At 47.7% G+C, this 22948-nt stretch overlaps 1 protein-coding gene across 1 annotated transcript in view; it reads right to left on the bottom strand.

Annotated features, from left to right (window-relative positions):
- LOC102571382 (myosin-16) overlaps positions 1-21059 on the bottom strand; it is a 41652-nt gene extending 20593 nt beyond the window's left edge. Inside the window, exons 1-22 of the mRNA XM_014604303.3 lie at positions 20850-21059; positions 19783-19926; positions 18737-18893; positions 17834-17861; positions 17280-17376; positions 17032-17124; positions 15778-15841; positions 14274-14372; positions 13643-13746; positions 13046-13184; positions 11450-11718; positions 10615-10785; positions 10195-10374; positions 8917-9046; positions 7264-7325; positions 5949-6036; positions 4971-5088; positions 4522-4642; positions 3521-3657; positions 2168-2249; positions 865-1038; positions 120-347 (exon numbers count right to left, since the gene is read on the bottom strand). Coding sequence (XP_014459789.1) covers positions 120-347; positions 865-1038; positions 2168-2249; positions 3521-3657; positions 4522-4642; positions 4971-5088; positions 5949-6036; positions 7264-7325; positions 8917-9046; positions 10195-10374; positions 10615-10785; positions 11450-11718; positions 13046-13184; positions 13643-13746; positions 14274-14372; positions 15778-15841; positions 17032-17124; positions 17280-17376; positions 17834-17861; positions 18737-18893; positions 19783-19926; positions 20850-21059 — 2895 coding nt within the window. The remainder of the gene's footprint in view (positions 1-119; positions 348-864; positions 1039-2167; positions 2250-3520; positions 3658-4521; positions 4643-4970; positions 5089-5948; positions 6037-7263; positions 7326-8916; positions 9047-10194; positions 10375-10614; positions 10786-11449; positions 11719-13045; positions 13185-13642; positions 13747-14273; positions 14373-15777; positions 15842-17031; positions 17125-17279; positions 17377-17833; positions 17862-18736; positions 18894-19782; positions 19927-20849) is intronic.
- Between the last annotated feature and the right edge of the window lie 1889 nt (positions 21060-22948).

Genomic DNA, 22948 nt, shown 5'->3' with positions numbered 1-22948 from the left:
AGCTTTGGCACTAACCTATCAATAGGCACTCACACAACAAAAGCATTTCTGGGTGGTTTCTTTCCCCTAGTTTTTAACATGAGGAAATGAGAACTTCAGATGCGGATGATGCTTTATACCTGCTTCTCTTTCTCCGTCTTAGCCAAGGTGGTTTCCAGTCCCTCCAGGTCACGCTTCAGATCATTGAGCTCAGCCTCGAGTTTGCGCTTGTTGGCACCCAGGCTGCTGGCTGCACTCTCCTCTTCCTCCAGGCGCTCTCTCATATCTGAGATCTGGCTCTCCATGTCCATCTTAGTTTTCATGAGTTGGGTCACACGCTCCTCAGCATCCATCAAGCTCTCTTGTTCCTAGTGGAGAGAGGGAATTGCAGCATTTGTCTTGTTAGAGGCTGTTGCAGCTTAGGTCTCTCATGGCTGCAGATGTTAACTTATAAGAGATACCGGGGCTGTTTGCTGGAGCTCCTGACTGTTCTCCCATCACTGAAGACTCGCTGATGTTAGCTCTGCTTGCTCAGCATCTTTAGACATCAGTGATTACCAGTCAGGCACCTCTCAAATGCAAGGCTACTTTTGAAAATCTTGCCCTAAGGCCACAATAAGGATCAGTGGGCAGGGTAGGGAGGATGTCAGGACTCCTTTGCTGTAGCCATTAGGCAACCTTCCTCCTGCTGTTTTGGATACATGGGTTTCTCTGAGGTATGTAGTGGTTCTCTGGGGTTGTCACATGCTGTCTCCCACTGCTCTTTACTCATCCCAGAGTCTTAAGACAAGCCCTTTGTAGCCATTAGAAAAGCTCAAGCTGAAGCCCTTTTGCAAACACAAGGAGAAGGTATAGTCTGCAGCTGCCCTTGGTTGGATAACTCACGGCCTGCAGCTGGATGGTGAGGTCATTCTTCTCTTGGCTGAGGGTGGCATTCTTCTCCTCCAGCTCCTTGACACGATCAACGAGCTCCTGAGTCTTGGACATGGCACTTCTCAGCTCCTCCTCCTTCTGCTTCATCTCATCCTCCTGCCGGGCCACATTCAGCAGAGGCTTCACCTAGAAGGAAGCAATTCAAGCAGTGAGATTCACAAACAGATCCCCTTTTCAGTTACTTCTCCTGCATGCTGCCAAGTGTCATTCAAATGTTATGCTCTATTCAAGTATTTCAACCCATGGAAATGGGCCAGGAGGTTTCTGAAATGCCTGCTTTGGTGCAGACTGCTGCATCAGTCGTGTGAGTGATGTGACTTTTAGGAAGGGCTGTCACTATAAACAATAGTAAGGCAGAGTCTCAGCAGAGACATCAGGACAATGTGCCAATTTTGAGAGTATTTACAATGGCATAAATTCAAAGGAACTCCACTGACTGCAATAGAGGTCCCACGGATGTGTACCGCTGTAGCTGAGGTCAGAGTCTGACTCAATGTCCTTTGAAGGCTCTTTGCTCCTCCATGGGTTGAACTCAGCATATGCTACATCCTAAAATGGGTGCAAGCCAGGCACCTTGGGGAAGTCCTTGGGATGTGCTTGTCTGCCCTCTGCTTCGGAGTTCTTTACTGGCACAAAGGCAGCTACATTACGTCCGTTTTGGGGCATGGCACATACAAAGCAGGCACACCATATTTCACACACTATGGTGGTCCCTTTGATGGCATGGGCGCTCTCTTCATCTTCCATCACGGGACTAAGTGAAGTCCGACTAACCCCCTGCAGGTGGAAGAGGCTCAGAAAGACTCCATTCACCTGTCTTGTTTAGGATATGTCTTGCCGAGGCAGCGAAGAAATGGGCCGAAAAGATTTCTCCCAGAATTTAGAACGTAACGATCTGCGTTCAGAACCTTGTCGCCCTGCTCAAGGGCAGAGATCCAAGGCCTGAACCTCCTAAAGATTCACATTCCTATATCCTGGAACCAGCAGGCTCAGACTAAGATTACGAAGTGTCCTCCTGAGGCATCGATGTGGAAGAAATCATTCATGCTCCTTGCCCTATTTAATTATTAACAAGAAAGTAGCTGGCACTGAGAGCATATTTACCCAGCGCTGAGTAAATGAATGAGGCTGTTCTTTTATTTCACCTCTTATCTTCAAAACCCAGCATCCCCACCCATTCTCAGTGCCTGCAGCTGCCTCTGTTTCATCCCACAGACTCCGGATGTTGGTTTGGTTCTGGGGTTTTTTCTCTCACCTTGTTGTATAATTTCCACCAGCCCCAGTAGCGTAGCTTCAGGAACTTGCGGACGTTCCTCTGAACTACCATCAGGCCCAGCCTGCAATGAAGCAGAACATGCGGTGTGATGTACGAACAGCTGTCACATTCCTGGTTATATGAAGATATAGTAGGGACATCAATCCATGAGCCATGTCCTGTTTGGCAGCTTCTGAGTTCACTCTTAAATACTGAGTTCATGTTTCCCCACTTTGCCAAGTGGTTTTCCATTCATACAATTGTTTTCTAAACCAGGGACTGTTTGAAGAGGCGCACAGTGCAGTGTCTGTGTACCATAGCATGTATGTTCTTGTATCAGGAATACTGTTAGGGTAGGCATTGCTCTGTCAATGGGGTGAAACCCTACCAGGACACTGGAGTCTGCATGCAGCATTACCTGAGAGGGGTAGGAATGGCTAGAACACTATTCTTCCAGATGCAAACAAGGTTAGTGGTGGTATTCTGAGACTGGAAAAAGTAATGAATGATTTATTAAAGACTATTAAACAGAATGGTTGGAAAGGTCTCCTCTGGCATCCCTAAACTTATAATATTGGATGCCAGGGACAGTATTAAATAGAGAGGAGAGATCACTCTAGAGATATCTGGTTCAATGCTGTCCCTCGGTAGCATCCACTTCTGCTACTGTTGGAGGCAGGATCCTGAGCTAGATCAACCATTGTTCTGACCCAGTACGGCACTGCTTATGTTCTTATGAAAGAGCGACGGGATTGTATTGGCGTAGAAAGAATGCTGCTACTGAAGTAAGGAATCATATTTTAACACGCTGGAGAAAATGTATAGAGTGCACCAGCAAGAAAATAATCTGATGTTCTTGCCTCTCTTCCCCCGCTCCTTCATCCCGCAGCCACAGGGGTCCCCAGAAGCAGCAGAAACCCCACAGTTTTGTTGCACAGGTAGGGAGAAAAATACTAAGACTGCACTCTGTGTATCATGGGGTTGTATGTCAAGAGGCTCACTACATCATGGGCTACAGTAGGATCTCAACAGAGGGCTCATAGGTTCATTACTACGTAGGTCTACTACCAACTATTACCCCCTGTGGTGTGGATGTAAAAGAGGCAATGGAGCTCTTGTGGCTTTGTTGCTGTAGCACGGCTCCACTGCATGAGGCCTGAAAGCAAGGATGTGTTAGCATCCTGGTCCCCAGGGAGGTGTCTCATGGGCTGCCCTGTAACTCTGGCTGGGTACCAAAATGAAGAGACTGAAGTCTGGGTATCATTGCACAATACCTAACAGCAACTGGTATGCATCATAGTTTCGAAAGCCCCCTAAGATACATGGTCGAGTTCTGATACTTGAAAGTGATACCTTCTTTCCAGCATCTTTTTGTACTCAATCCTCATCAGGTAGCCACGAAGACGGGACTGTAGCATGGTCATGATCTTTGCTAGACGGTCATCTCGCATGTCTTCCAGCTTGGCCAGCACTCCAGCTCGGAAGAACACCTTGGAGAACAAGAAAAGACTATGGGAACTTGGCACCCCAGCCTGACCCCAGAACTATGATGGACGGTGAACTGTTGCACTCCTGTCTATGATAGGCGTTTCCAATTATTGAGGCTTGCTCAGTGATATTTCGTTTTCCTTTTGTCTCTGTCTGTGGATAGCATATGAAAGTTAGGAATGTTATAAACAGGTAGTACAGGGGTCCATTTCTGCTTCTAGCACTGGCTTTTTTTGTACCTTAGCCCAAGTCATTTACCCTCTTTCTATCTAGGCTTGCTTAGTTGTAAAATGAAGATGGAGAAAGATGTAATTAATTGAAAGGCCATCAGGTATTTTGGAATTGAAGGATAAAGGAGAAGTGGAAAGTGTTTGAGTGTTACCAAATTTAGGACAGGAGCACTTCCCCCTTTGCATGTCCATTACTATAGGCTCTCCCATTATGACACATAGGCAGAAATGCAAACTGTTGTCATGCTCTAATAAGATTAGAAAGTCAAAAGCCAAAATCTTTTAACCAGGATAAGTTCTCAGTCAGTGGGGGTTTTTTCTCAATTTACAAGTGAGTAACAGTGTGTAAACTTTAGCCCGGGCCTAAAAGCATGCTTTGTATCATTCTGCATTGCATTATTTCATTATAGGACACTGTCTAAAGTTGCGCATTTGTGTAATTCATTGAGGACAATCTCTGCATGAAGGGACAGAGTTAAGGTTACTGTAGAAATCTCAACTCTATGTCCTTATCGCATACGCAAGGCAGCTCATTTTTAAATCATCTTAAATCAGTACAGTTTCCCATGCTAACACACTTAAATTGAGTCTTAGTCTTAGACTGGTTTGGCTGAAGTTAGTAGGAATAAATAGTACCTTGGTGTGCCCAATTTTGTATTCATCTTCTCCCAGGCCAGTAGAGCCAAGCAGCAGTTCTGATGCTTTTTTATTGTCCACAAATCCTTGAGGGATTACATTGGGGTTTAGGACCTGGTATCTATAAAATGACAAAGACACGCATCATGTTGTAAGACCCATGGTGGGGGACAGTATAAAAGAGCTAGGCAAGGGTTGGCATCTACTCCAGTCAGTCTCTTCCAACAAAGGTTGTAAAAGACATAATGCTGGATTGCAGACTAGGAGGAACTTGGCAGCCATCTCTAGGCTTTCTCTTTCTTAGGGTTGGTTGAAAGAGGATTATTAGCAAATGGAGCTTAGCTCCTCTATTTCCTCATCTTACAAGGAGAAAATGTATCAGACAGGCTATCATTTGGGCCTGTGCCCTGAAAGGATAAAGGATGCATGGACAAAAAAATAATGTTGACCTCTGCTTGAATTCAGGGTACTGCAGCCTGTTAGGAAAACCCTTCCTGCAAATACGGATGCCTTCCAGTACTCCGTTGCAGGCCAGCTGATGCAATATCAAGTGAGCATCGACCACCCCTAAAAGGAAAGCACACAGAAGAGGAGTCAGTGTTTCACCTAACCAACCTAGAAAGGAGCACAAGAACTGGAGCTTCTCCTGCAGTTTGCCAGCAGTTACACAGAGATGGGGGACAGGGCAGGTTCATGGCACAGAGGTCTCTCATTCTGGAAACAGACTGGGGACGCCTGAAGTGGAGGAGATGGGAATGTAAACAGGGTGCCTTGCATTTTACTGCAGGGTACAATGCAACCTGAAATGTTCAACAACCCACTCCCGGGGCCTGGGATCTGCTCTATCATGCTCATCCCTGGGTAGTTATTGCACTGCTGAGAGTCCAGTGGCACCTGGAAAGTCCAGGAGGTGAAGTGCCTAGCACCTTCATCAACACAACTGTATTCTCAGTAGTCATCAAGGAGGTGAAGCGATATATTGTGGCTAACCAGGCATTAACAGAAGTCCTTTTGCTGTTTGGTGGTTTCTATTACATTCCTTGCCAGTTTACTACATGATAAAGACATGTGTGGAAACAGGAGGTTTCTTTTTCATAGTTAATCCTGCAATGAAGTCATAAGCCAGAGAGAATGCAGTCTCACTGTTAATGACACCAATTTGTATGCTCCAGGGCCTTGTATTTCCCTGTTCACTGGATTTCTACAAAGAGATGCAGGGCTCATTAGCCATCCTGCCTATAGATCTGTCTCTCGGTATCTCGTCTGATGCTACTTTACCTTGAAGGGACGTAGAGGTGTTCTGTGAAGCGGTGACCCCTGTTCTTTCATTACTGGATAGAGATCTGCTGCTCAGTCAGCCAAAGCTAGTCCTGAAGGCACTGCCTTGCTTTGCCTGCATGTAGTTCAGAGGTGCTGTAGACACTTACCAGATTGCTTGAACTCGTTGGGAACAATGCAGCGTACAAAATGGGGGGCTGTGCTGTGCAAAGTGGTCATCAGCTTGGTCAGCTGCTCCTGAAGCCAGAGGAAAAGTGCAACGAGTAAGAAAAGCTGAAGACTTATCACCTTGTCTCCAGTGAATTGATTCACCCTCAACAGCTGCCATACAATGTGAATGCCAGTTGTGATGCTTCATAGCCAAATGAAGAGCATGGCAGGCTTGGAAGTGGAATGACCCCTTGGGGGTCTGAACCCTAGATTTTCCCCTTTAAAGGTAGCTGAGAGGATTCAAGACAGCTGGTGTTGTGACTTCTCCTTATTCCCTTGTTCACAGCCATCCCTTCAGGCATTACCTCAATACAAACAACAAACCGTGAAGCGCCTGGACTCGTACCTCTGGATCCAAAGGAATAACTTCATGAACTGGTCATAGGAGGAGGCCCTGATCTGCTGCTAGGGGTGGTATCACCACATTTATCTAGCATGTTACGTTGATTAAAAAAGGATGAACAGGAAAGGCAATGCATAGCAACCTGATCCAACTCTAATGGGAACAATGCCGTACGGCCGTCAGAGGCTGCTAGCAATCAAGAACGGAGGAAACAGCAGCATGATGCATAATAAAAGCAAATGAAGATCATCCAAATCGGGCCTGGAGTTCCCTTGACCCAAACTTTGCCAGCTGGATTCCAGTTTACAAACCCCCAGGCATACCCAAAGGTTTCTTTTTTTCCCTTATAACCTTCCCCATCTCACTAATGATCTTCAAGCCAAAACTATGCTGAGAGGTGTAGAGGTGTTTGCTCCATGTCTAGCAGTAGCAGGGTAGAATAAGCGTACTGCACCAGCCTTACGGAGAAGCAGGCAGGATGGTGTCAGTGCTGTAGAAATGGTAGGCAATGTTGATCAGACCAGTGTTCAGTTCCCTATTTTGCTACAGGCCTCCTGTGTGACTGAGATCGAGAGCCTGGGAGCAGCACCGGGCATGCACTCAGATGGGGCACGTGCTCAGATACCATTGAACCGGTCTTCACTGCCAAAACACATGCATGTAGAGAGAATAAGCAAGGAAGGCTGGTTTTCAGCAGCAGGGTTCATCAGGAAAGCAGCACAGCTGTGACCTTAGTCTTTCTATGTCTCTGTTTCCTGTCTGGGAAAATAGGATGCTAACACTGCCCTAGCTCACAGGAGCTGTGGGGAAAAGCACATTCAAAAGGCTGGGAGGTGCTTGACTACTGCAGTAAAGGGGGCTGTAACAGGGCAAGGGGATAGGCAAGGGGTGAGGGGCGAGTGACCACTTACCCTGTAGAAGTTGGAGACAGTCATGAAAGAAGATCCTCTTTTCTGCTTCTTGGTAGTAGCACCTGAAGACAAGATTAGCATGCATCACACGTGTAGGATATGGAAATTATAGACTGTGGCATTTAAAACAGATACAGCTCATTAGAGGCTGTTATCTAGCAGCATGGTCCTCCCTGCATAAAACAGTCTTTGAATAAGGAACAAGTGCCGACCAAGCCCACACTCTGCTCTGGTTTTGGCTGTTTTCACTTATTTACACCTGTAAGGGAGCCCTGTCTTCCAGACTGAACTTAGCCCTTGGAAAAGAAGCAAAGGAGTAAACTAAGGGTGTTTTCACATGTGCTCCAGGAGGGGAGGGAGGAGCACTTTAATTTGAGAGCAATGAGTGTGTCTGGTGTATTGGCATCCCTACACTGAAAAATGGTGGCAGGGGCGCTTTAACTAAAGCTGGTTCAATGAGCTTTAATTAAAGCGCCCTCTGCCTCTGTTCTTCAGTGCGGGGACGCTAATACACATGCTGCTGGAGTCTGCTGGAGTGCGGTAATTGCCACACCCCAGCAGATTTGATTAATCAAGTCTGTTCCAACGTGTTGTCATTACAAATGCAAATTGGGTCAAATTCTCCGCTCCATCCCATTGGTACACTGCTCTGTCATTAGACAGGCATACATCTGTAACCCAGAGGATAACATAGCCCAATCTGTTGATAATTGAGGATCTTAAAAACCTTTCCATAAAGCTCTTTCCTGTTCACCTGTTTAATGGCAGTGCTCTAGGCTGGGCTGATGACGGCCCTTCTAGGCAGCAAGTTTTTCCTGGTTGATAGAAACTTGACATTGGTCTGGTTAGCAGAAGGCCACTTCTCACCGGAGGGGACTGTAGTGTGCCATTAGCCCTGTGCTGCACCCATGCTTCTCTCAAAGGCAATCATGCTCCAGCGGCAACAGTCTAGAAAGTCTTGAATGCACTCAACATGAGGGCACGCCAGCTGCCTCTGGTAGTGCTAGAGGGGCGTGATTTTCAACAACAGAGCTGGATCATTTTTCTGCATGGATGAATCACAGAGGCAGGCACAGCCTGTTACCTGAGTATCCTCAGGCCTAATCTTGTCCACACTCATGGGGAAAACACTCATGTTGCTAAATGGGCAGATCCCGTTGGGTGAGACGCACGTTCTCCCTTGTCCCACTCTTGGTGGTGCGGGACAAGGGGTGATGTGATCTCCCCCACTCAGCCAGACCCGTTCTCTGCGATCGTGGGGAGCAGGTCTGGCTGCGTGGGGAAAGTGGGGCGTATGGAGAGGCACCCCAAGATTCCCCAGGTTCCTCTCTGCAAGCAGGGAAAGTGGGCCAAGGCTTGAGGGACCCTTACACCCCGAGAGCACCTGACCAGGGTGGCTGGAGAGTGCGAGCAGCTCAGACCACTCGTACTCTCCCACCACGGCGCTGAGGGATGTCCACCGCTATAAAGCAGCAGTCTATTATTACCTTTTGTCGCGCCACTAATTTTCCTTGGGCTCAGTGCGCACGTCTATTTGCTCCCCAAAGAGAATATTACAGGGACACAAATGAGATGTGGGGTGACCTCCATTTCCACTGACCACATTTGTTTGCAGTGTCATGGCAATGCTTGGACTGGGTCATGCTTACGTACCTGCTGCTGCCTCCTCCTCTTTAAAGAGAACACAGAGCAGTGCCATGTTCGATTTCTGGAACAAGCCCACCACTGTTTCATTCAGAGGGTCCTTGTTTTTCTCCAGCCACCCAGTAATATTGTATCCGACCTGGAGAGAGAGGAACAAAGGGAACACTCCAGATTCTCTGCCATTGTGTGTTCGTGAGGACAAGCTTCTCCGTTGGTCACTGACCTCTCAGTAAGGGGGAAGAAATCTACTGCAAGAAGAGGAAGCATAAAAAATAAATGCTGATACAGGGTTGGCATTAACTCACTGGAGGCGTGTGGATCTGGGCATGGGAAGGCACTTTTGCCTTCGAAAACCTGCTTGCTATCAGAGGATGGAAAAAGCTGCTCAGTAGAAATAAGAATAGAGCACAGGCCCCTGTGATTCATGCTCTGATGGTGTTTTGTCAGTACATCCACTCAGTCAAGTGTGTGGGGACCTGGCAGAGTTTTGTAATATGCATAAATACCGTTCCTGCTGCTCAGCATTAGCACGGCTGCTTGACAACACAGCAGTGAAGCTACAATGTTCATGACACATGCCCCAAGGAAGGCTAGATAAGCCACAGGGAGCACCAGAATGCCAGCAGCATTTGAGAAACAAACCCAACCATTAATTTAACCCGCTGGCCAAAGGGCCTTCCTTGTAACCGACCTCTGAGACTCTATGTCCCCAAAAAGCAAAGTCTTGGCCCCAGGGGGATTCTTGCCAAATGATTTTGTAGGGATTTAATTTTTAATCAGTGCCAACCCATGTGTGTTGAAGTGACAGGCTTGCTACTCATAACCCATTAAAGTGCCTGACTGTTAAATCATTGATCGCACAGTTGCCCAACTGATGCTTTTAATTTATCTCATTTGTTGTTCTAGTAAAGGCAACTTGGGATGAGTTTTGAGAGGAGGAGAGGATCACAGGAAAGTAGGACTGGAAGGGACCTCTTGAAGTCCTCTAGTCCAGAGGGCATTTCATCGGGGGAGCCAAACTTCCTACTAGGGTGATTTGGTATGACTCAACTGAAGCCACCAGAGCTCCTTGAATTTACTCCAACAAGGAGTTTGACCCATGAAGTACAATGTGCTGTCATGTATCAAGTTTAGTGTGCTTTGTGCATGAAAATGATTTAACTCTGTTCCCACCAAAGCCCATGAGAGTTTCTTTGTTGCCCCCAGTGAGAGCAGGTCTGAGTCTTTGTGAGGACCCAGATCTGTACGGACATAATGACAATAAAAACCACAGTATTCTGCACTTACTGTGCCAGCATAGTGCACCAGCTCAAAGTGGGCTTCAGCTCCCTTGCCCTTGCCTCCCTTGGGCTTGAGGAAGTTGGGTGACTTGCCCAGGTGGTTGTCATAGAGGGCAGCCTTGAAAGTGGCATCCGTGGCCTTCGGGAACACGCACTGCTCTTCCAGGATGGAGAAGATGCCCATGGGCTGTGGGGGGGGAAAGATCACCAGGGAGAAAAGGATCAGAAAAGTACATTACTGCCTTCTCAGTAGGCAGCTGGGGCTGGGACTTCACAGAGGGGTATCTTCACCCTTTGCAAGGATATCACCTCGCTGCATTTGCCACCAGCCACTGAGTTAATCTCTAATCATGTCATTCTGTGCAACCAGGCATGGAGAAATCATGCTCTTCACACCCCAGTTTATCAGGACAGCTGGGAAGGTTACCTTTTCCAGGAGCTCAATGCAAGCCTGCAGATCCAGGCCAAAGTCAATGAACTGCCACTCAATCCCCTCCCTCTTGTACTCCTCCTGCTCCAGCACAAACATGTGGTGGTTGAAGAACTGCTGCAGCTTCTCATTGGTGAAGTTGATGCACAGCTGCTCAAAGCTGTTGAACTGCAGAGAGGAAGGGAACAGAAAGGTGCTAGGCAATGGGTATGTCCAGCAGCCCCTGACATGTGTCTCCAGACCCTACCCATACCACATAGCTGCCAGACAGCAACACTTTATTAATGTTAAGGGTCAAATTCCTATTTCATTTAGACCATCGCCAACCCAGAGTAACTCTGCTGATGCCTGTGGTTATGCCAGATGCCCTCTGAGGAGTACGTGAGATAGGAATTCGGCCATAGGTGAGTGTGCCAGTGTTGTTTTCATTATGTCTGGTCTTCTCTGAATACCTCATTCTCCGTTGCCATTTCCCTCAACTCACCGTGTGGGGAGAAGGCCCTGGAAGATGCAGGGGATCTAACAAGTGCCTGCAAAATACGTGCTTTCCTTTTCCCAGTGCAGACCCCTGGGTTCAGGCCACAGTAAGACCCAACGTGATCTCTCACTCCTTCATTATGAGCTCTAGGCTCTGCACTCATTATTTTCCAGGAGAACTCTCTGTTCGATGCTCCTAACTGAGTGACGGATCCCGTTGGGCAATAGCGGTATATGCTAACGTGTTCACCGATACCAAGGCTAACATTTTAAAGGAGGGAAGGCTAATAAAGAAACATTTTTTCGCTAAGTGACAGGGTCCCATTGCAGAAAGAGGTTCCTTTGCTTGGTGTACCTCAAAGATCTCAAAGCCAGCAATGTCCAGCACCCCAATGAAGAACTGTCTCTGCATCTTGGTGTCCAAGGTCTTGTTGATCCGGACCACCATCCACTTGAACATCTTGTCGTAGACAGCTTTGCCCAGGGCGCCAACAGAGTTCTGGCATTGTTCCAAGTTCTGGCCTTTTTGCACAAACTCATTGCCCACTTTCACCCGGGGCCTGGTGATGCCCTTCTGGAGCTCCCCAGAGTTGAGGCCCATGAGGTGAGCAACTTTGTCAGCCACTGCGAAAGAGTAAAGGAACTTGTTAACTGATGGGTGGTGGAACATCTTTGGTTTGCCTATTCATGTATTTCAGCATATACAAGAAAAAGGTTGTATCTCTCTGAGAAGTGCAAGCCCTTCCTCTTCCCTGAAGTCTTGTGGTGACGGTGGCACTCCAGAATGGATCTGAGGGGGCAGGGCAACACTTCTGTCTCCCCACTATTTTTTTTTTAATAATATATTTAGTGTTTCAGGTCTAATTAGCTAAATCAGTTCCAAATCATATTGATTGAGCAGAACTCAGTTGTTCCAAAAACCATACAATTGAGCAGGCAGAACTCAATCATTCTAGACACCACATATGGTGCTACAACCGGCGAGCATCCTCTGTCCCAGACCTATCACCCTGGGACTTCAGATACTCTCAAATCCATTGGCAGGCATCCTACATGCAGGCCCAAGCCCGGAGGTCTTGGGGTTCAGATGCCTCCAGATATCAGGCAAGCATCCTTCATCCCAGACTCTTAAGTCCAGGACTTCAGATACTCCCTGCACTTGATCTTAACCCACAAGAGGTGTCTCCCCACAATTTTTTTAAAGACATTTTTCATGTTCCAAGCCAAATCAGCCAAATCAAGCCCAAATCCATGAATCAGTCCAGAACCGTCAGTGGCCCTACAACCGGCAATCATCCTCCACCCCCACCAGGGGCTTCAGATATTTCCAAAGTCTTTTGGCCGGCATCCTACATGCAGGCTTGGGGTTCGGATGTCCCCAAGTTTTGTCTGCCCTCAGCCATACGGCCACAGGAACAAGCTAGGGAGGAGCCTCCCATGTCCATAAGGTGGGCTTTAAGTCCCAACACCTTGGTGGGTACTAAACCAGGCCAGAAGAACAGTTATCCCCGGGAATGTATAAGGAAAACAGCCTTCTTGAACCCAGATACATGGTGTTTCCCCTGCCAGGTAAGTATGGGCCAGCAGAGTGGCCTGCCCTGTTGGAGAGGAGAACATAGCACACAGCCAGTAGAGGTGGCCTCCAGCAACTTCTCTGCCTCTGCGTGCCTGTGAGCTCCAGGAGGCATTATGCCATGCTGGGCTGTGACTACAAGAAGTGCTTAGCTGGCAACCTGGTGCCTCTTCTGTGCAGACCAGTTCTGACTCTTGACCGCACATCTGCTCCGTTTGCATGTGCAGCTGCAGCCTGCCACTTAAAGTGAATTTTTGCCTTCTGGAAATGAGCTCTGGCCTCAGCAGCTTGTCTCTGATCTCACTGACTGGGCCGAATTTTCAGAGCCAGTATTCTGTTGGTTGTTGTCTTTGACTGAACACAGAGACCACAACCTACCCTCGGTGGAGTCTACCTCTGCCTGCTCCTCTCTTGGCTTCTGTTTGAACTTCATGTTGCCAAAGTGCATGATGCCTCCAGTCAGCTTGTAGACACCATGCTTCTCTTCTGAACTGAAGCCCAGAACATCGAAGGCCACCTGGCAAAGGGGGAGAAGATGCACAGGAAGGACTCTTTAAATCTGCAACATAAGCAGCAGGACTGAAGCTGCCTCTTACTCTGAATCTAACGTGATTTCACAGCCGACTGAGATCAGCTCCATGGCAGAAGTCATCTGAACAACGTCACACCCTGACTTAAATGTGACAGCCTGGCTGAGGTTTTCAACCCCTCTCTCCACTTTCCTCCCTCCCCCCCATTTAACATTGCTGGAAGCTCCCATTAGCAACAAGATCCCCTTCAGGGGTCTGAATATCTTAGGCATTTCATTTAAATCCACTCAGTTTTCCCCCGGAGGCCAGGGTCCCAACGCTGCCCATGCAAGTGGTGTTAACCCTTGATGCACAACATAGCTGCGCCTTATTTCTAGAGAGAGCCATGATAGCACCGTGTTTCGCCATGTGTTTGCCATCATTTATGTTTCTTCAGAGGACTTACATCTGTGCACATCAGCTCCTCCCCATCATCCATGTTGTCTACAGTGGTTACCCCTTGACAAATCCAGTGGTAATGGTTAGGATCAGGCACCAGAAGCAACATTTCTGCAGAGAGAGGCAAGTAAGGAAGAGATTACATGCCATGACCTTGCCATCAGCACAGTTACCTAATAGTACCTGTGCTGGGCCAATGGTTGTACATAGCTCCCTTTAGGAGTTAGATTTTCAGGCACCCATTCAAATAAATGGGAGCACTGAAAACCTCAGTGGTTCTCATCTGAAGAAGTAAGACATCTATGTGTTCCAGCAGTTACTCCTTTCAGGCTGAAGGTGGTAAACCTTACTTTAGCACTAAACCTGCCCAAAGCAACCAAGACCCATCAGTGCACCTTAGACCAAAAAGCGGTGGGGGTTAAAGGATGGGAAGCACAACTTGGGGGGCCTGGCTGAGCAGAGCTCCCTAACAAGTCCCCCCTCCCTCTCCTTAGTTTCTTCATTAAGAAATCCCCCTCTGAGATAGCCTGCTCACTGATTAGCAAGGCTCTGGTGAACACATCCCTTGTTCTGGAAACAAAGGATGTATCAGGGGAGCCTGAATGAAGAGCAGTGGATACAATCAGAAAAAGCCATACCAATAAGTTCAGGCCTCTTTTTGGAGAGGATCTGGTAGAAGATGTGATAGCCCCTCTCGGCTGCCTGCTGGGAAATGACACGGGACTTCTCTAGGAGATCTGAAATAAAGAGGGTAAATCCAGGCCCAGGTTAAAGCTGAAGCTGTAGGTGAAAGGAGTGGTGTCTCGGCTCCATTTATGTCAACGGAAGTTTTGCTGTCGATCACAGTGAAGCCAGGATCTCATTAATAGTAGATACCCTCTGGAAGCAAAGTCTTTCCCTGCTTGACACCCATCATTTAGTGTAGGAATAATCCTGATACTTTGCACTTCTATAGTACCCTTTGGCTGAGGCTCTCCATGCACTTTAGGAGCATCACAGTGATCTGGCTGGGACAAGGTTTTATCATCATTCTGCAAAGGGGTGAAATGGAGGCCAGGGACACAGGCACCTATCCCAGGTTATAAGTCAGTGGCAGGCCCAGGGAGAGATTTCCAGAGAGATCTCCGAAACTCCAGACAGAGAACTGCTCCATAGTCCTGCAGGATTTCTAGACATGTTATGACATATCAGTATATTGCCTCTAAGGTTAACCTATAACCTCTCCCTGAGCTGCTCTTCCTTCCAAAGAAGAGCCACAAAAAAGATTTCCCACACCCAAAGGTCCTAGTCTACTGGCCTGATGGTGCTGTTTCCCACTGACATGAAGTCTGATCCCTGATCCCTTGGTCAGAGCTAGGGAGGCTGCAGTGTGTGAGTGAAGCAAAGGCAGGAAATGAACCCCTTTGCAGAGCAGGGGTTGGAGGAAGGAGCACTTTGCACTGCTCAACAGTCGAGGAAGCTGCAGCTCTTTCCTCTGAGACCCTCAACGACCACATGGGTGAATGCAGCAGAACATGGATAAATTGAAAATAGCAGGCAACTGGGAATCCCTTGCTACACATTGGCAGCCCCTATGTTTCCTTTCTGTCCTGCTTTTCTCCTGGAAAGTGTCTTGACAGGAAACATGCTGGGGTCTCCGGACTATGAGAGCTAGGATCCATGATTCTCAGATTAGTTTTAAATGCACAGGTGCAAACCTAGAACAATGCATCTTCCCTACAGTTATTTTTAGGATCCTAACTATGCTACAAAGATGCCATTGTATTACAGCAGCATGGCTGGAGGAAGATGTGGGACCATGTCCAAAACATAAAGATGTTTAGGGCTGGGACCATGCCTTTGATGTGTCTGTACAGTGGCTAATGCCCTGTGGGCATTTCCAGAACCAGTAAATAAATCATCACCACCTAGAATGGATGTCTTTTACCAGGGACCAGATTGTGGTTTTATCTTCATCAGGACAAATCCATCAAAATCAAGCGTTAGCTCCATATTTGCACATCTGTGACTGAGATCCGAGTATGGCCAACATAATACAGGTATAGACAATGTCTGCTCTCAGTAGGAATTTTTCCACTCACTCCAATGGGCTTTGGACAGACCCATACTGAACTAAATGAAAAGAATAATGTGGCTACTTACAGCTCTCAATGTCAGCCCCAGCCAGTTTGCCTGTGGTACCAAAGTGGATTCGGATAAACTTGCCCTAGATAAGAAAATGAAAGATGAGTCAGTTCACCAAGATTGCAGTATCTGTAGAAAAACAGCAAATAACTGAGAGAGTCAGAGTATTCACAGGGGACACAAAGCCATGCCTTCGGGGGCAAGTTTGCACGTCAGCGAGAGGAAATTTAATCTTTTCAAAGATCAAATCTATTAAAAAAAGGCCCGTTGATCTTGAACGTTTTAGCAGCACTTAAAGAAATCTTCCTGTTGTTACAATATTAGATAACAGTGAATATGTCACAGGCCAAAGGACTGGGAGTTAGGAAAAGCCATTAACAACCCCTATCTTTTAGTTTATGGGACCTTGAAAAAATTTGAAAGCCGATTGCAATTCAGCATGAAAATAAAACATTTCAGGGGTTTTTGGTGACATTAAAAGAGTAAAAGTTAAAAAACCCCACACATGTTGGGTTGTTCACGTTTCATTTTGACAAGTTTTGGTTTTATTACCAAAGTTGAAAGAAAACATCGTTTCACTGTGAAAAGTCAGAGCATTTTATTTGGAAAATAGCCAAATTGGATGTTTAGAAATGTTCTAATTTTTTAAACCCAATCAGCAAAGTCAGCCGGTTTTGGCAAGATTTGATGTCACCGGATTTGCATTTTTCACTTATCCAAAGTTTTGCCTGGAACATTTTGCCCATCTCTACTGGGATCTCTTTCACGCACCTGCTTTGACACTTTGGACAACTCTCTGGGGCCCTCATTCATGAAAGTATTTCACACATATTTCAGACAGTGATTTCTGGGGGATGTGAGCACAGGCTTCCTGCTTTCCTGAATCATTGTGTACATAAATTTTCCTATAGGTACAAGGCCTTCATGGTAATTTCCTGTCTCATGGGACAAACTATGGGTTCATTTGGTAGTATTAGCAAAGTATTTTAAAGACACTATTTAAGTGCTAGAGGTCACTAGTCTGGTGGTTTTTTAATCTGGATGCATATGTTTCTGAGTGTTACATTCTATTTACGTGCTTCCTTCAGGAAGCTGGAAGCCATATAGCTGGATGTAGAATAGTAGTGAACACATGCTACTGTCTGAAAATGCGGTGTGCTGTATACATCATTATTATTCCTAGAGGGATTTTTTTCCCCTTTGCGAGCACTTATAAATCATAACGGAATTGCCATCAAAACAGAACTGAAGGCAGCAGAATCCAGCACTTACGAAACGCGAGGAATTGTTGTTCCTGGTAGTTTTGGCATTTCCAAAGGCTTCCAGAACAGGATTAGCCTGGATGATTTGATCTTCCAGGGACCCCTGTACAAAGAGAAGCGGGAGATCAAAATCATCAAAGCACTAAACACATTATTCGTGACAGCCATGCTCTTCCCGCAAGCTCCTCGACTCAGGATGGCGGAGGGGTAGCTGCAGCCAGGATGCCTGCGCTCTCGCTTGCTGTCAGGGAGCCTTACCTTCCCGTCGGCAGACTGTTTGCCAGTGCCGCCGATGTTGGCAAAGTACTGAATGACCTTTTTCGTGTTCTCAGTCTTGCCGGCACCGGATTCTCCACTAAGTAAAACGAACAAGGAAAACCATTAGGTGCTGGGGGGAAAAAAAGAAACGATCAAAAGCAAGCAATGGTTTGCATGCACCAGGAGAGCTGCACTTGCTCTCAGGCGGGAGCTGAGCTCTTGCTTTCTCCAATGCTAGCCGGAAGAAACTGAAGGTAGTGGCTGTGGGTAAAACCCTCTGGGGACAGCTACCTGCAAAATGTATGTGAACTGGTTCTGCTCTGCCTTACACTCATGCAAAATTGATGCGTGCTGAACTGTACCAAGGAGCTCCCAGATCTGTGCATGAGAAGGGAGCAGATGAAAAGAAGGGAACAGGACTGGGCCATCCTGACCTGCACCGGATGACATCCCCCCCTCATTCTGCCCTCTTGCTCACTGCCTGCCTCCCCTGTTGCCTTTTCTCCTGCTCCCTGGGGACAAAGGGATGAACAATACCCTGAAGAAATACTCACGTAATCAGCATAGACTGGTTCTCACGGTCTGTGGAGAAGCAACAAACAGGACAAAGTGGGTGTTAATAAAGGTTTTCAGATTCCCATAGGAGCAAAGGAAATCCTGTGCAGTTTGAACGTGATCTGGACTTGGGGACAGCTCCTTTCTACCTCCTCCACACCACGGTCTCTTCCTTCTCCAACCACAGAGGGAAGCTTATGACCATGGGTCTTGGCAGGGAGGAGGGGACCATCTGCAGGACACTTTCTCTTTTTTTTCCTATCAGCCATGCAGAAAGCTCTCCAGAGGTCCAGTCCCCTAGGATCAGTGCCAGCGGGGATCTGGTTGGTCTCTCCCATGCCAGGGAAGCCCAACTTGGCAGCATCTTTCAATGCTTCCCTCTTCAAGGCTTAGAACCGCACACTCAAGAAGAGATCTCAGGGTAGATACACTTAGGAAGAGCGATGATAAAGGGCCCTGAGGGACAATGGGTATTGCCCAGGCTATGGTTAGGTCAGCAGAGGAAAGGCTACACAAGCAGGGTGAGTTTTACACGGGGAGTCCTGCGAGCTGAAAGAGGGTGATCACCATCATCATGCCAAGCACAGAGAGGACAGCATCATGCAGGACAACAGGTTGAGTGGAGCGAGGACAGCTTGAGAGGAAGGACAAATGCAGACATGAGCAGGCGTGCAAGCTGTGCAGAGCCAGGAAGGTGAGAATGAGTAGGGTTGACTAGCATCAGGAGAGGAGCCACTCTGCAAAGTGGAGGTGGCTGGAGCAATGGGAAGAAGGCATTATCCAGGGGGCTATATTTGGCTTCCAATAAGTCAAGGGTCACTTTGCTGACATCAGCATGAACGAAAGCAAACACCGGGTGGTGAAGATAGAAGCAGAGGAGTCAGCTTGTCCTTAGCACTCACCCATGAGCATGTCATGGTAGGCATTGTCAGAGATGGAGAACAGGTGAGGAGGCATCTCTGTACGCTTCCTGCCCTTGTACATCTGGGCAACCCGGGCTCCGTAGATGGGCAGCCACTTGTAGGGGTTGATAGTCACACAGAACAAACCGGAGTAGGTCTGGGGGGAGAGAGAGTAAATAAATCATCCTGCACTTGGCAGGGACAACATAGAAACAACCGTGGCTTTGTGCTCAGAAGCAGAAATCTTCACAAGGGGCCTGGCTGCCATTGGCCAACAAACTCCTTCCCCACAGCAAGGAAAAGCAGCCAGGTTCCCTTCCCACCCACTTGCAAACATTGCTGCTTGGGGCCCTGTTATTATTTAAGTAAGGTGATTTTCACCATATTTCTTCAAATAACATTCAGGTCATATTTTGCAAAGAGGCATCATCATTGGGACAGTTGGAAACACGGAGCTTGGTACTGAGCTGTCTCTGGTGACACTCCAGCTGTCTCAAAAGTCAAATAATATAATAGATCCAGATAGCATCTTTTACTCCAGGATCCCAAAATGCCCTTTAGCTGCACAAGCATGGTTGTTGTCATCATCACCATCATCGTTATTGTTGTGGTTGTAAAGCTTTTTGAGAACTTGAGTGAAAGGTATAATAAAAATAATAAGGATAATAATTGTGGTTGTTACTGTAACACCTACAAGCCTTGGTCACGGACAGTGTGTGAGGTGCTGCAATTCATACTAAAAATGCTGATAGGTCATTATCTCTATTTTCCAGGTGGGCAACAGGCAGAGTGAGGTGAATGGCTTGAGACACAGGGTCGGGATGACAACCAGGCATCCTGACACTTAGCTATTTGCTTTAACCAGATGAGAGACAAGCAACCAGAGAGAAGGGGTTGAATCTGGGGTAATGCTGGAAGACTAAAGTTACACCCGATTGTACCATACTCATTTTAAGATTTCAATCTGGCTCTCTGCACTGGACTCAGCTACTGTTTCTGTAATCACTGCACACCGCCCAGCTGTCACCTCTGCCCGCTCCACTCACATAGATTCTCATTTGGACATAACGCTGACGCAGGTTGTCCAAGACGCTGGCCTCATTCAAGAAGGTCATGTTGGCCATGTCACTGATCTGGTAGAACTTGGGTGGGTTCATCTGCTGGACATTATCCTTCTTCATGGTGACGGTCTGTGGGGTGAGAGGAACACCACGTCAGTGCGGCTAGTATCTACACACCTTCCATCAGAGACGCCGACTGTGTCCTTCAGGGTGAGAGGACTAATGCTCATGTAACTAGGGGATGGTACCAATAACCTTTCTCTGCTAGGTCAATGGATTGAATCTAACCTTTCAGAAGCCACTGAAGATGTTACCCTCTGAAGGGGGTTTGTTGGCCCATGTGAGAAAACTCTAACAGTCCCAAGGGACGTGTATCCACATCTCAGTCCCTTTCTGCCCTGCCAACACTGCTTTATTAGCCATCTTAGAGGGACTCCAGACATGAAATGGCCAATGCCATCGGACTGTGCTTTATCCCTACCGGTTCTCCATCCAGATCAGGCACAGCAATGAGGAGGAAACTTGAACTGCTGCTTTCTGAGCCCTGGGTCCCTCAGGGATAGCGGGCTTCAGTCTCCTGAGCTGCCAGCTCCAGCACCGAGACATCCTAATCTATGAAGTAAACTTGGAGGGTGACCGTGTTTCCTTCCCATGGAGGAACAGAGACCCGGCTGTGCACTCACTGTGGCTTTCAGGGTTGGGTGGGAGCAGCCGTAATCACCTCCAGGCAGTCCAGGGGTCACCAACTGCTCTGCCGATGAAGAGCCCAATCCTACAAACCTTCACCAGTGACTGTGTCTCTTCCTCCCACCTGTATCCCAACTGGCTTCATGACTAGTCCTCTTAAGCACTAAATTCTCAGTCCCGCTCCCTCCCGTCCAGAAGGATATGACTGACTTCTACTAATGTCAGTCTTAACCTAACCTAAATGAGTAAGAAATGGCTCCCTGAAATCAAGAGGCTTACCCTGGAAAAGCACCTGCAAAATTCACAGCAGTAGCAGGCCAGGAGTTGCTGTCACCCCCTTGTCAAGTTCATCACACCAGACTTACCTGGTTGGTCACAGTCTTCACAGTGACTTGCTCACCCGCGTCTGACTGGATCTCACCGGCGATAAAACCCTCCTTTTCATCCTTCACCCAGCATGACTTCTTGATGTCATAGGGCTTGTTCATGGCCTCGATCTTCTCTTTTTCAGTAGGAGCCAGGAATGGCATGGGGTCCACATCGTCCCCACACTCTCCTTTATACGCACCAGGCATCTTTGCTTTAGGGCAGGCAGCAGGTGAAGTCGGAAGGACAAAGAGATGAGGACAGGGGCTTCCCTCAAAGCTGAGAAAAAGAAGGGGGGAAGAGCCCAAAATACAGTAAGAAACACAAAGAGAAATCCTGAAGCCCTATCCTTTGCCATGTTGGCCACCAATATCTCTGAGTGAATCCTATTAGGGCCATAGGAGGACAACTTGTGGGACAGGAGGAGGTGAGGGTGTCTCCAATGTGCTGAACATCTCAGAGACTCTGTGTGGCCCTGGGCTTCTGTCATCAGTGACTATCATCCCCGAACGGCTCACTTACTCCTGTGGCCAGAGTAAGGCAGGCGGCACAAAGCCTGGCCTGCGCTCTCCTTGCCGGATCTCCTGCAGATGCAACCCAAACATGAACCTTCTTATCAGGAAAGACCGAGGCTGTGTCTATACAGCAAAAGGAAGGTGTGCTTGGAGTACACGTAGACAGACAAGAACTAGCTTTAGTTTAATTAGCCCTGGTGACACTATCAGTAAAGATGTGGCAGCAGGGGCCCCTGGGTGTGCTAGCAACCCAAGTACCAGCCCGCCAGGGGCATGGGTAGGTACATGGCCTGGCTGATGTCTTCCCTGCTGTTGTTACCCATGTTGCCTACCTAAACTACAATCATATTTCTCTTTTGTGGCGCTATTCATAGATTCATAGATGTTAGGGTCGGAAGGGACCTCAATAGATCATCGAGTCCGACCCCCAATTCTGTTCTGCTTTCTATTCTGTTCTGCTTTCTATTTCTTCAGCCTCATTGCCGGCAGCCCCAAGCAGCGTTTGGCTCCAGCATTCATCTCAGCAGCATGAGCTGTGTGGTTAGTCAGGCTTGACTGACGGGGAAGGTCCCGTGGGGACAGGCAGGTGACTGTTTGCCAGTTGTTGCAGACACCGCTTGGGTTGCAACCTCTCAGAATAGCCGGCACTGGGCTGCAGAGCTATCCTGCTCTCGGTCCCACTGGGGAGCTCCATTTCTCCACCATCTTCTCAAGACCTTGATGGTCTAAAAAAAACCATACGGGCCAGAGACGGTGGAGCAGAGCCTTCAACCCCCAAAGGCTATCATGGAGCCAAATGAAGTCATGGTATAACTCCAGTGACTGCAGTGAGCGATGGATGGGACACGTTTCCCCAGAGACTCTGGAAGAAGAATTTTTACTCTTCAAATTCCCACGTAGCCCATCCAAGATAAAGGAGTCTGAGAGGTTACCTGGAGTAGGGTCAAGGGACATTTTCCCTTTTTCTCCCAGTAGCTGAATCTGCAGCCCTGGCTATTGCTGTTAGGCTGAGATTTACGGGGCTTCTTTAGGACACGATTTTGCTCTCCCTTACTCACGTGGAGCAATTCCCTTCCCCTCCCCTTCATTTACCCACCTGGGGCTCAGTCAACACTGAATGTGAGCAAGGGAAACAGAATAGGATCCTCCCCCTCTAAAGCAGATTGGTATATTACTAGCTATGTTACACTCCCCCTCCCCCTGGGAAATGCATGTATAAATAAAAGTATGGTAGTTTCCACTTCCTTCACACACAGCTGCTGCTCTGAGCATCTCCTGGCCCTTTACAAACCTTTAACTCATTAAGCCTCACTGCCCCTTTGTGGGGCCTTTTACTGATGGGGAAACTGGGGCATGGAAAATCTTCAGAAGCGCCCATCCATTTGGGATGCCTCCATTTTACAGAGTCCAGCAAGAGGCAGCTGACCATCTGATTTTTCTCACCATGTGCCTTTCTTTCCACAGCTAACGGGAGCTGCGGCTGCTCAGGTCACCCTGCAGCCACCCAACCGTGTCTCCTATGGGGACCCAGGAGCAGGTATTTTGAAAACCAATAAACAAATGTCTTGCCTAAAGTCACCCGA

Source organism: Alligator mississippiensis, chromosome 13 (assembly GCF_030867095.1).
Source record: "Alligator mississippiensis isolate rAllMis1 chromosome 13, rAllMis1, whole genome shotgun sequence".
Lineage (NCBI taxonomy): Eukaryota > Metazoa > Chordata > Crocodylia > Alligatoridae > Alligator > Alligator mississippiensis.
This window is presented reverse-complemented; position numbering and strand designations above follow the sequence as displayed.